This window comes from Portunus trituberculatus, chromosome 28 (genome assembly GCF_017591435.1).
Source record: "Portunus trituberculatus isolate SZX2019 chromosome 28, ASM1759143v1, whole genome shotgun sequence".
Lineage (NCBI taxonomy): Eukaryota > Metazoa > Arthropoda > Malacostraca > Decapoda > Portunidae > Portunus > Portunus trituberculatus.
In genome coordinates, this window is record NC_059282.1 from 6,013,556 (window position 1) to 6,026,055 (window position 12,500).

General features: G+C 42.1%; 2 protein-coding genes and 1 long non-coding RNA gene across 7 annotated transcripts in view; all 3 read right to left on the reverse strand.

Annotated features, from left to right (window-relative positions):
* The window catches only part of LOC123510080, a 6,722-nt gene extending 3,151 nt beyond the window's left edge, over positions 1–3,571 (reverse strand). The window contains exons 1-2 of one of the 4 annotated variants that reach the window (XR_006676365.1): positions 3,467–3,571; positions 370–2,009 (exon numbers count right to left, since the gene is read on the reverse strand). This is a non-coding gene — a long non-coding RNA (uncharacterized LOC123510080). Of the gene's footprint in view, positions 1–369; positions 2,010–2,445; positions 2,461–2,495; positions 2,511–3,466 lie in introns of those variants that run through there. The other 3 variants (XR_006676366.1, XR_006676367.1, XR_006676368.1) reach the window with 3 other exon arrangements.
* Positions 3,572–7,879: 4,308 nt separating this feature from the next.
* LOC123510091 lies at positions 7,880–11,214 on the reverse strand. 2 transcript variants are annotated; one of them, XM_045264893.1, is made up of 3 exons: positions 9,605–11,214; positions 9,167–9,279; positions 7,880–8,659 (listed from the first exon to the last, which is right to left on the reverse strand). In XM_045264893.1, exons 1-3 carry the CDS (start codon positions 9,690–9,692, stop codon positions 8,486–8,488), a joined length of 375 nt encoding a protein of 124 aa, XP_045120828.1. In that variant the 5' UTR covers positions 9,693–11,214; the 3' UTR covers positions 7,880–8,485. The 2 variants fall into 2 exon arrangements, with proteins under 2 accessions (XP_045120828.1, XP_045120829.1); XM_045264894.1 differs by having other exon boundaries at positions 7,880–8,656; positions 9,605–11,208.
* Positions 11,215–11,221: 7 nt separating this feature from the next.
* Positions 11,222–12,500, reverse strand: part of LOC123510088 (proteoglycan 4-like) — a 6,457-nt gene continuing 5,178 nt past the window's right edge. The window contains exon 5 of the mRNA XM_045264891.1: positions 11,222–12,500. This exon is cut by the window's right edge and continues 336 nt beyond it. Within this exon, the coding sequence (XP_045120826.1) occupies positions 12,060–12,500 (441 nt within the window). The 3' untranslated portion in view covers positions 11,222–12,059.

Here is a 12,500-nt window from a genome sequence, read left to right on the forward strand (position 1 = left end):
CACCGTAAAGAAAACGGAACAGACCAAGTAGGAGGAAGCGTACGGAATTTATACCAAAAAGAAAGAAGAGAAAAATTCTAATCTAGGAATTATCCTAAGAAAAACAAGAAATTACTGTAATATTAATGTGGTTGCTGATTACCTGCAAATCTAAAAATACACAGTTTACTTGAATATCTTTATCTTGACTACTGTGTAACACATCGTGATAAACACAATGTAATGTTTGATATTATAATTCAAGAGACACAAAGATTTGCACCTCTGATGGAAAAAAAGTACTTGGGAAAGTGAAAAAACTGTCATGGGAGCTCTAAGCGTTGAAAACTACGAACTTGTACCATGAGCCATGTAACAATACGGACTCACAGTAACTCAGCTTCAGCTTCTACTCAATGCACGGAGCCGCAGCGCGCACTGTTGAAAGGCAAAGGGAAACAGTGACAATGAATGCGGAGGAAGCAGGTTTTATCTATTATACCAAGGAATGTTGTTTAGATTCTCCATGACACCAACGCATACAAGATATCAATTAAAAAAACCTTGACGCAATTATTCGGATATGCTTGTCTTGTATCTTGCCAAGTATTCCCAAACACTTAAGTTATGTATGTGTGTTTTCATTGTTAAGGGTTTGATCCTTATTTGGTGGTGCATGCGCTTTGGTTGTGTGTGTGTGTGTGTGTGTGTGTGTGTGTGTGTGTGTGTGTGTGTGTGTGTGTAATTGCACGCATTCAGGAGTGCATGACAATCCTAGATGAGGTGTTGAGGTGTTTTCAAGTGGAACGTGCGACAGTTGGCAACAATGTCGTAAGATAATTCAGTATTTTTTCTCTTGACGAATGGAAAAGTTACATAATTGTTTTCTTTTTAATCATGTTTAGTTCATTCACACGTTTTGTATATACTCGTACATAAATCTGTTTGTGTCTTCAGCTGTATTCTTTTTTTTTTTTTTAGGATTTATAATGGTTTTTTGGGGGTTTTGTTTTGGATCGAGTGGTCAGATTACTGCAATAAGTGTCCATGATTTTAAAAGTAATGTCTTGCTGCTGCTGCTATTTCTGCTGCTGCTATGTGCGCGCGCGCGCGCGCGCGCGTGTGTGTGTGTTTTATATGAGAGAGGAACAAACTAAAGCAACAATAATATAAAAAGGTGACTTCATCAGGTGCCAATGCCCAAAAAGAGGTATGAAATTATATAAAAAAAAGTGAAGGATGATTGTCTGGTGTACCTTTATTTCTGTAACCGGTGACGGAAATATGACAAAAACAATATCCACTCTTCCACAATTCATCAAGAAGTCTACCATAAAGGGTCCGATCACACAGAAAAACAGCTAATTATTCCATTACAATCTACAGGTGCCAATAGAACCATATGCAATTTTTACTGCAAGGGTCAGCAGGAAGAGGAGCGAATACTGGTGACGAGTGGTGATTACTATTAAAGCCTTGTTTACAGAAGACAGAATAGTATTATCAACGGTTTGGTCGTCTTTTACTTTTCACTATAGTGTAATGCAAGTTACTTTGACTTTCACGGGTGTTTCTATACCTGCTGTGGTAGGATTCGCCATGTTATTAGTATTTACAAGGGTGTTTTGATGTGTACTGTGGCATTTCAATAACAATTTCTGCACTCTGAAGTTGACATTAATGTTGGGGTTTGTATATCCCAGATGGAAGAGCAACACACCTTGGAATACGAGACATAGGCGGAAACGAGGATAATTGTGGAGAGGAGGGAAGTGAGATAAGAAAGACGTGACATATGTGGATGAGAACGAAGAAAGACATGAAGGTCTGTCTATAAATGAAGGTAATCTAAATCTTAACATTATTTGTGGCAAGGAAGCTGTAAGGGTTTTTGATGTTACATTTTTTCATACTCGTGGCCAACGTAAGTGGTGTGGCCATCAACAGGACCACCACCATCACCGCCGACACCAGCACCGCGGCCCGCATTGCATCGGATTTGTATCTCAGGAAAAACAATCAAGTCCTCCCTGAAAATGAGGAATTAAGCATTGTAAAGAAAACGTAGCAGACCAAGTAGGAAGATTATTATAGATAGTACATACCGAAATGTAAGAGAAAAGTAAGTGATTCAGGAATTATCCTAAATAAACAAGAAACTAATGTAATATTTTGCGATTATGGATTACCTGCAAATCTTCTTAAGATAAACAGTTTTCTTAAATATCTTTATCACGACTACTTTGTAACACTTCGTGATAAACGTAATCTAATGTTCAAGATTATAATTTTAGAGGCATAAAGATTTACACCACTGATGGAAAACAGTACTTGGGAACGTGATAAACCTTTCTCTGGTAAACTCTAGAACTCTCTGCCTGCTTCTGTATTTCCATCTTCCTGCGACTTGACATCTTTCAGGAGGGAGGTCTCACGACATTAGCCTCTGAATTTTTGATAACTTACTTGACTCTTTAGGAAGCTGACAACCCAGTGGGCCTTTTTATTCCACTTACAGTAACTCAGGTTTAGCTTTTACTGACTGCACAGAACCACGGCGCGCAGTTGAAAGGCCAAGGGAAACAGTGATAATGAAAGCGGAGGCAGCAGGTTTTATTTATTACACACGCCAACCAAGGAATGCTGTTTATATTCACCATGACACTAAGGCATACAAGATATTAAAAGAACCTTGACGCAGTCATCAGGAAACGCTTCACTCTCTCTCTCTCTCTCTCTCTCTCTCTCTCTCTCTCTCTCTCTCTCTCTCTCTCTCTCTGTGTGTGTGTGCCTATGTGCGTGAAGGAGTGCATGACAATCCGAAATTAAGTGTTTTCAAGTAGGACATGCGAGAAGCGGTAACAATTTCTCAAAAACAATAAGGTTGGATGAAAAACCTCCATAATAATTTGTTTCCTTATTTTTATTTTGTTCACTCGCACGTTTTATGTATATACGTGTACGTACATACATCTGTTAGTGTGTTCAGTTGTATTTTTTCAAACAAGATTGGTAATTGTTTTTTCATAACTTTTTTAGATTTTGTTTGGTATCCACCACCACCGTCACCAACACCGCGGCCTCCTTGCACCGGATTTGTGCGTCAGGAAAAACAATCAAGTAATCCCTAAAAATTAGGGAAGAAGCATTGTAAAGAAAACGGAGCAGACCAAGTAGGAGAAAGAAAAAAAAAATCTTATCCTTGCGTTATCCTAGGGAAACCAGAAAATTGATGTAATATTAATACGACTACTGATTACCTGCAAATCTTCTAAAGATAAAGTTTTCTTAAATATCTTTATCTCGACTACTTTGCAACACATCGTGATAAACGTAATGTAATGTTTAATATGATAATTATAGACACACAAAGATTTGCACCACAGATGGAAAAAAAGTGCTTGGGAACGTGATAAACAATCAAGGGAGCTCTAAGCGTTGAAAACTACGAACTTGTACCATGAGCCATGTAACAATACTGACTCACAGTAACTCAGCTTCAGCTTCTATTCACTGCACGGAGCCACAGCCCGCACTGTTGAAAGGCCAAGGGAAACAGTGACAATGAATACAGAAGAAGCAAGTTTTAAATTTTGTTGTACACGCCAACCAAGGAATGTTGTTTATATTCTCTATGACACCAACGCATGACACCAATTCCACTCTTCTGTCTGACTGCCTTGAATCTTTTTTACCACCGGAATGTTGCATCTTTTGCTATCTTCTACCGCTACTTTCATGCTAACTGCTCTTCTGATCTTAGTAACTGCATGTCTCACCTACTCCCGAAGCCTTGCTGCACAAATCTTCCTTTTCTTCTCACTCTTATTCTCTCCGTCTCCTTAACGATAGAGTTAACCAGTCCTTTCAGTCATTTATATAACTTTCTTTGATCGGATTCCTACCTGTTTCTGTATTTCCATCTTCCTATGCCTTGACCTCATCTAAGAGGGAGGTTTTAAGACATTTATCCTTTTATTTCGCTAACTCTCTCGAACCTGCACGAGGACTGTCATTCTAAGTAAGTTTTTTTCTTTTCTTCTTTTACTATCTTTCTGTTGCCCTTGACCAACTCTCCTCTCTTACATAGAAAAATACAAGATACTAAAAGAACCTTGACGTAATCATCGGGAAATGCTGGTGTTGTATCTTGCCAGGTGTTCCCAAACACTTCAGTGCTGTACCTATGTTTATCATTGTTTAGGATTTGATGCTTAATTGATGGTGCTTGGCAACTGTGTGTGTGTGTGTGTGTGTGTGTGTGTGTGTGTGTGTGGCGTAGTGAATAAGGTGGTGAGCGTGGGATCGGACACATTTCCATGCGTAGGTTCGAATCTCACCACGTACCGCCTTAAAACTTTGCCATTTGTCGAGTCGTTTAAAGTTACCTACATGTCACCATGATGCTCAGGTTCTAGGTGGTTACACAAAACATGCGCTTGGGTGATGATATGGGCCCTAATATGCCCACCACTATAAATAGAATTACCTGCGCCACTAATGGATGGAAGCTGACCAGCTCTTCCTATACCGATTCTTCAGGTAAACCTACAGACTCTATAGATTATAGCTTCAAAGTGGTATGTGGTGGGATTCGAACCGATGGGTGGAAGTCTACCCGATCCCACGCTCACCACCTAATGCACTACGCCACCGCCTCCCTTTGTGTGTGTGTGTGTGTGTGTTCGAGGGTTGACCTTCTCCGAAACACCAGTAATAAATACCCAGCTTCAGTGCATCTTCACAAATACTTATGTGATCTTATACATGGATAAAGATAAGAACGTGAAAATCGAGGCGAAGTTTTATTGATAAACTTCAGTTATACAACTCCGAGCAGGTTTTTTTTTTTTAAACCATAGCCTTAAAATTTAAGTTTTTATAATGTAATCGATCGGAAACACACTAAAGGTATAGAACTCGCTTAATACGAGTGTCAGTCAATAGATACAGACAAAGAAATGTTTCTATAAATTTGTTTCAATAAATTTTCTTCCAGAGTGTTATCATTAACAAACTGGCTCTACGTAAAAAAAGAAAGCTTAAAACAAAAGCCCAGTAAATACATTATGGATGATTCCTGTAAACTTGTCTGAACAAAACGTGAATCACCATCACCACACAGGAGTAAACAGAACCAACTCATCATCCCGTAACCCACGCCCACCATGACGCCCCCTCAGCTGCCGCGTCCCTCAGCGGCTCCCCTTGCGGACGTTGCTGCTCATCTTCCCCTGCGGTCGCTGTTTCTTCCTGCTGTTGGTGCTCGGGACTGTCGACATAGGGCAGAAGCACGTCTGCCAACACCCCCGCGCCGCAGCAATAGCGGTGGAAGTACTGACACTCAAACCATCCACTGAGCACGAGGTTATTTTCATAGATATGGACTGGGCACGGCAGCAGGTAACTCGTGCACCCACAGGACTCCAGTGCACGTTGGGCCTTGCTTTTTCCTGCCTGTGCTGCTGGAAGTGTGCTAGTGTTGCCCCGTTGAGACTGGCTAGCGGGGGGCAGGATGGCAGCAAGGAGTTCCAGGTCACAACAGTATCGAGTGTACAGTGGGCAGTACGGTTCCGGGAAGTCATGCAGCACGTACAGGGAACACGGCTCAGTCAGGAGGGTGCACGAACACACGGGACCTGCTCGTCTTGACTCCGCCGAAGGATTCACCTCTGTCACCCACTCGAGGGAGGATTGCACTGTTTGCCCGACGGAGGTGATGCAGCAGTCCCTGGCGGTGATGAGCCACAGCCCTGCCACCACCCAGAATGCCTTGCGAATGTTCCAAGCCATTACTCTTGTTTGTGACCCGTGAGATTTGTGGGCTGCGGCGAAGAGGCAGCTTTGGTAAGTTGGTGAGGGGTAACGGAGAAAAGGGAAGGAGGTCAAGGTGGCGATCAGACGGAATGGGAAATGAATGTGAGTGTTTGAGGGCACTGAGGGACAGGATGGCCGGCGCTCAGGTTAGGGAGTGAAGGCTTTACCACTATTCATTGTGTGGGGAACGAGAAGAGCGAACCAGTATCACTTAGGGCTCAGGCTATTTCAAACTTGAACTGTCTTACTTTTTACTACTTACCTATTAATTCTGACATTGCTAGTGTTTTATGCTATTGATCATCATCTTCTATTTTCCACTATTTCTGCTCCACGTGACCATAATTATTACAGCGCCACGCAAGAAAAAGAAGAAAAAATAACTACTTCATTTAATTTCTGCATGGTATTTGAAAACTTTGATATTCTTTCGACAGTGGGTGCTGTGAAGCCTTGTTCGTGTCACAGAGCTCTTCCAGCGATGCCGTCAGACCAAAACAGCGTCGTGAACACACTTTTTATTACTTTCAATGCGACAGACAACAATTTACCGCAATATATTGAATAAAGAGAAACACCGTATAGAATATTTCAACCATGTACAAGAAAAAATCACTCTCATCCTTTTTAACTTGCTTCGAATACTATTTGTTACGCCATTCCTATGTTTTTTAAGTCTTATGAATGCTTCGGTGCTTCGTCAAGTTGTTCAAAGATGCTATTCGAGCTAATGAAGATATTGCTCCATTTTCTTTTATTGAAATCCTCATTGCTTAAGAAAACGGAAGCTGTCCTAGATCCAGAGGAAGTTGAGGACAGGAAGACTCATTGAAATTCTACTCTTAGTTTCCCGGTGCATTTCAGTGTCCCGTTTATGAGTTCCACGTGACAGTGACGTTCGGAGTAACGCTAGTGAAACGTGATAATGGGCGTACGATAACTAGCAACAACAGTGAAGGCAAACGAGAAATATCTTGCCTAGTTTTCGCTCTCTGCACCATTTAGTGTCCCGCTTATTGGTTCTGAGTGACAAGTGAAAGTGATGGCAACACTAGTGATTCGTGGTAGTGGAGGTACGATAATTAGTAACACGAGTGAAAGAAAACGGGAAATTAAGAGGCTCTATGGTAAGTAGTTATACCTAATTTTGATCCTATTTCCATGTTATCTTTCTGCTTCTGTCTATGCTCTTAACCTCTTCAATCCTGGGACAAATTTTTACCTTGAGTTTTGTGTACGATTGGACTATTTTATTAGGAACGGTCTATGGAGGTCAGAAGATTAATGGCCACAGCCTTCACTATTTTAATCCCCACATGAGTTTCTGAAGCTGTGTAAAATCACCAAATGGTAACCAGAATGAATATGGAAACGCGTCATGGTACTGAAAGGATTAATAGGTAATCAGAGGAGATGTCTTTAGACGAACCAGTGACCCTGAAACACGTCTTCCCGCACCTCGACTAATTTCAAATGGCTCTAATTGAAGTTTCCCTGTTTTTTCATAGGCGTTTTTACAGTTTTAATGGAATATTAACAAATTTCTTATATCAGTAACACGAGAAACACTCTTGAGAACCTGGCCAATTATCTTTGTGGCCTTCGAAAACAGTCGTGATGAGAGAGCAAAGTGTTTATTGATAATGGTCTGAGAACTATGACGACTGAATATTACTAGTGACAGGGATGAAGGAACGGTGGAAAAGAAACATAGAGGAAGTACAAGATCCGTGTGGGAAGGAGAAAAATTAACTTGAGGTGTTTATAAAGAAGGATGTGAAGTAGAGAAGCAGTGTAGAAGGAAGGAAGTCGATAGCAAGACGTTTTAAGAAAGGGTTGTTAGTGAAGGAATGAAGGAAGAAAGAGATATAGTGAAAAGTGAAGGCAGGAAATAGAGGAAGAACAAAAAAAAAAAGAAAAAGGTAGGAAATGAAAGATGAGGGAAAAAAGATTAAAAAATAGTTTCATAGAGTATTTACTGTATGTGTGTGTGTGTGTGTGTGTGTGTGTGTGTGTGTGTGTGTGTGTGTGTGTGTGTGTGTGTGTTTGTATGGTGTCAGGTTGATAAAAGACACATATTATCATGAAAAGCCCATTATGTTTATTCCCATCAAGCCACACAAGTCACGTCCCACACGCACCACAAACCCTATAACAGAAAACAGATCTCTCCTCTTTATTGCTCGTACACGTGCGTCTGAGCCCAGCAGGGGAGAGGGAGTGGGAGTCAATACAACCGCACACTTTAAAATCATAACACCCAGATCATGACACAAATGATAAACCAGTGCTGCCAATCGATCACTCAGTTCTCAAAGGTCATGAGAGGTGGATATTATTTGCTAACATTGCTGGTGCTTACATGGAGTTTGCAGATCGACTATTTGTGTAACGACGCTTAATTTTACAAGTTTTCATATCGAAGCAATGTCCTATTACCAAAACTCAGGAAGTCAGGAAGTCCCGATCTCGTATTCATTTTGGAACATGGATGATTCAAGCAGGAAAGATATGGTGGTCAGATTTCCATGATACTTCAAAATATGTCTGGCTATCAATATCTACGAAGTTCTGATCTTGTATTTAATCTGGCATCAATAACCCAGGCAGGGATGATGTGCCGGGCTCTTAGGGATAGCGGATACATACACGGTGCCTCGCGGAACTCCAGCCTCGGTCCAGCACTGAATTAGCGTCTGCCAGCGTTCCTCATGTTTCCGAGATCTTGAGAGCCCAGCAGGGTGTTGAGGAGCTCAGCGTTGCGTTTGTGTGCTTGGTCTGTGCGAGGAAGGGCGTGGTAGGGAGGGCGGTGTGGCAGGGCGACCATCACGACAGGCACCACCCTCACCTCGCCGTCCTCCTGCTCGTGGGGGTATTGGGAGAAACAATGTATTAGTCGTTGTGCTTGCCATTTGAGATAAACCAGGTAATAAACTCTGGTAAACTCTGGAACTCTCTGCCTGTGTCTGAATTTCCACCTTCTTATGACATGACTTCATTCAGGAGGGAGTTTTCAAGACATTTGTCCGTCTTTTGGCTAATTCAATCGGCTCTGTAAGGAGACTGGCAACTGAGTGAACATTTTATTTTTATTTTTGCTGCCCTTGGCCAGTTCTCCTCTCTTACTTTATAAAGAAAAAAAAACATTAGCCTATGACTGCTAATGGCTGCCAATGACTAGACTAATTTGTAGCCTCCTGCGTCTCTGTATTAGTAAAAATTGTTGATATATGGAGCAAAGCTGAATGAAGTAGCAATGTGCAGTAGCTAACACTTGTATATATTACGGCTCATAGAATAATGGGAAGCACCTTTCGAACAGCTTTACTTGACGCATTATTGCTTATATAAAACAACAGCCTCTACTCACTTCTCTACTGGCGATGTCGCTAATCCACGCGGGGTAGGAGAGAACTGTGGTGGTGAGGGCAGCCATGACCAACACCACCACCACCACGTGTACCGCTGACCTCATCCTGCCGCCTGGAGAATAATAGAAATAATAGATAGAGGTGGACTGATTTTTATGTCAGTGTATAAACGAAAGTACACTATGGTCTTCTCATCCATGAAATGCACTATGAGTTTCCCACCAACTGACTCGATTCATGGTGTGTGTGTGTGTGTGTGTGTGTGTGTGTGTGTGTGTGTGTGTGTGTGAAATAAACGAGGAAGAGTCAGACAGGAACCTGTTAGCTGAATACACACAAAAGTATTAACTAAACAGAAAATTGTATAGCGAACTCGCCAGTTTAATCGTATGTTAGTTCACATGTTGGATGCCAGCACAAAGTTATCCCTTCAATACCTGTGTGATCGAAGGTTTGTGTGTCTGAACGTGTGAGCGCTGAGATGAGAGAAGCTTTTCGTGCTGAAGTCTGTCCTTTTCTGGTCATGGTCAGCTTGGGTCAGCCTTTTATATACCCCAGTTGTCCTGTCAGATGGACCACCTCTCCTGGGCGTGGCCTCTGTCCTGTAACAGCCGCGCTTTATACTTTTTGTTGAGATAGAATTTAAGATCTCGTTGGTGTGGTGAGGAGGCAGCGGAGAGGTGGGCGTCTGCCTCGGGCTCGATTCCTGACCTAGGAACTGAATAAGCTTCCTCGGCAGTATCAAAAGACGCGATTCCTTTGTGGTTTCGCCAGGCCTGTGCCCGAGGGTTGATCTGCAGGGCCAGGTGGTGGCGAGACAGACTGAGGTGAGAGAGTGGTGTAAGAAATACGTAACACATGTAAAAGGGAAGAGGAGAATAAAGGCAGAATAATATGCAAATGAGAAATGCAACAATAACGTTAGGAGTTATGCAAATGAAGGCAAATAAGTGGAAGAGAAATAAAAAATATTCAAGTGGTGTAAATTATTTTTGTAAGCAGAGGAATTCTTTTTGTATTTAGTACTGAGATGCGTTCTGATAGACAAAAGCGGCAAAAAGAAAAAAAAGAAAAGAAAAGATACAAAGAGGAGTCTGTGTCAGGCTGTATAAAGTCTTGAAGCAGAGTGGCCGTCATGAATAAGTATTTGCGCCTGAGGTCGACAGTCTGGCCAGTGTTACTAATAAGCCAAAACAATTGCACTGCCGCATGTGTGTCAGCAGTAAGAAGAGTGTGACGTCTTTCGCTTTCATGATAATCAGTTCATAAACCTCAATTGCAATTTTGTCATAGAAATGTACAAATTAAGCTACTTCACATTTAACAGAAGCGTAAATATATCCAAATAATTCATAAAAGTGATAGAAAATATTCTCTGAACCACACCAGAAATGTTTAAAAAAGAATAACATCTTTTTAGCTGCTTTATTTATCTACATCATTCAATTCAACACTGGCTTATGTAAGAACAACAACAACAATAATAACTATATGAAGGCCTACTGAGATGCCAGTCCCTAAAAAAAAAAGATGAAAGAAAAATGTATCTCAGAAAATAGACTATAAAGGTAATAAGAACCTAAAGGGAAGGTAAATCTCTTGTTATTTCCTCAACATGAAGGACTAATTGTTTTGGCGGAGTGTAATTCGGTATGCAGTGTTCGCAAACGTTGTGTGTCGCACTGTCTTGCAAACGACGGGAGGGAAGCAAACAGAGACGATGAAAGGGAGTACTGTGGTCGTGTGGTCGTCTTGGGGTTTACTTAGGAGCCTCGGGGGATACACACACCCACACCAACACCCACACCCACACCCACACACACACACACACACACACACACACACACACACACACACACACACACACACACACACACTCTCTCTCTCTCTCTCTCTCTCTCTCTCACCTTGATTTTCCAGAGTTTGGGTGAGTTAGTGTTAGTTTAGTCTTGGTTGCCAGATATTTTTCCCCAATCTGCCTCCGTGCTATGCTGTGTAACTATTCGATCCTATTCATAACACTGTATTTAGTGCTTTGCCACGCAACGTACAGCAACTTACCTAAGCTTTGTACTTTGTTTCAACTTCCTCAATTAATCAAAAGGGTAAAATGGAAGTCAGGTGGCTGTAACTAATACTGCATACCACCTGCAGCTCTGTCACTTGAAGGAGATGAGTTTATTCTTGTTGTTGACAAACACGAACTGGCGTTAACACCTTCAGAACCATGACACGTCTTTATATTTATTCAGGTTATTGTTACGTGATTTTATACAGCTTCAAAATCTCATGGGGGGATTGAAATAGTGAAGATTCTGGACCACTAACCTTCTGATCTCCATAGAACCTTGCTAGTGTAAATAAAGTCGTCTAATCATACTCAAAACTCATGGTAATAATGCGTTCCAGTACTGAAGGGGTTAATCATTCATTGTTACCATTAGGGCAGTATTCAGAAAGGCTTCACTCTCTTGCCACAATTACTTTCAAAGGCCAGACAGTTAATTAGCCAGATTCTCAAGACTGTTTCTCCTCTTGATACTGTAAAAACCTTAATCTGTCACCAGAACACTAAAAACATAAAAGAAATTAGTATCACTTCAACTACAGCTCTTTGAAATGTAATAGCGGTGCGTCGCGGAAGTGTTTCAGAGTGTGGTGCTTACGGCCATATTCAGAATCGCCTTGCTTTCTCACTACAACAATTTTTCAAGTTCCCAGAGACGACTAGCAGGGTTTTCAAGACAGTTTCTCCTTATGATAAACTAGAAATCTTGTTAATCCATCACCAGAGCCTTAAAAATACTCTTAGAAACATGAGTATCTTCAACCAGAGCCTTTGAAAATAGTCGTCGTGAGAGAGCAAAGCATTTCAGAGTGTGGTGCTTTGTCTCAGTGAAGACAGATGGCGCGTCGTATCCTGCGTCTTGTAGCCACCGGGACCATGGCGGCGAAGTTTGGCCTCCAAGGGACACTCCACTCAGTCAACTTGTGCGTTTTTCTCTGGATTCCTCCCGGGGGTGTTTGCATTCCCGGGGGTCGTTCCCAGCCCCGTGGAGGCAGAGGTTTGATGTCCTGTGGTCCCTCCCGGTGCCTCACGAATGGCCGGGGCGGGTAACGGTGTTTGTGCTTGCCCGGGAAGGATCCTGCGTCCTTGTGTGGCTTGGGTTTGGTCAAAGGGATCTCGGAGTACCTGCTCACGCTGACGGTCTGCGGGGTGGTCGTGGCGCGCGGCACACTGTTAGAGCCGCCGTCGTCATAATGCTGCCGTTGCGTCGTTGTGTGTCGTGGGTCGTGAGTTGCGTGAGGCGTCGTCTCGTCTGGCAGTCTGTG

Coding starts and splice junctions, on each gene's coding strand:
- LOC123510091 (XM_045264893.1), bottom strand. CDS start 9,692: ATGACCAGAAAAGGACAGACTTCAGCACGAAAAGCTTCTCTCATCTCA. Junction 9,280..9,604: donor ACAAACCTTCGATCACACAG/GTATTGAAGGGA, acceptor ATTATTCTCCAG/GCGGCAGGATGAGGTCAGCG. Junction 8,660..9,166: donor GCGACATCGCCAGTAGAGAA/GTGAGTAGAGGC, acceptor TACCCCCACGAG/CAGGAGGACGGCGAGGTGAG.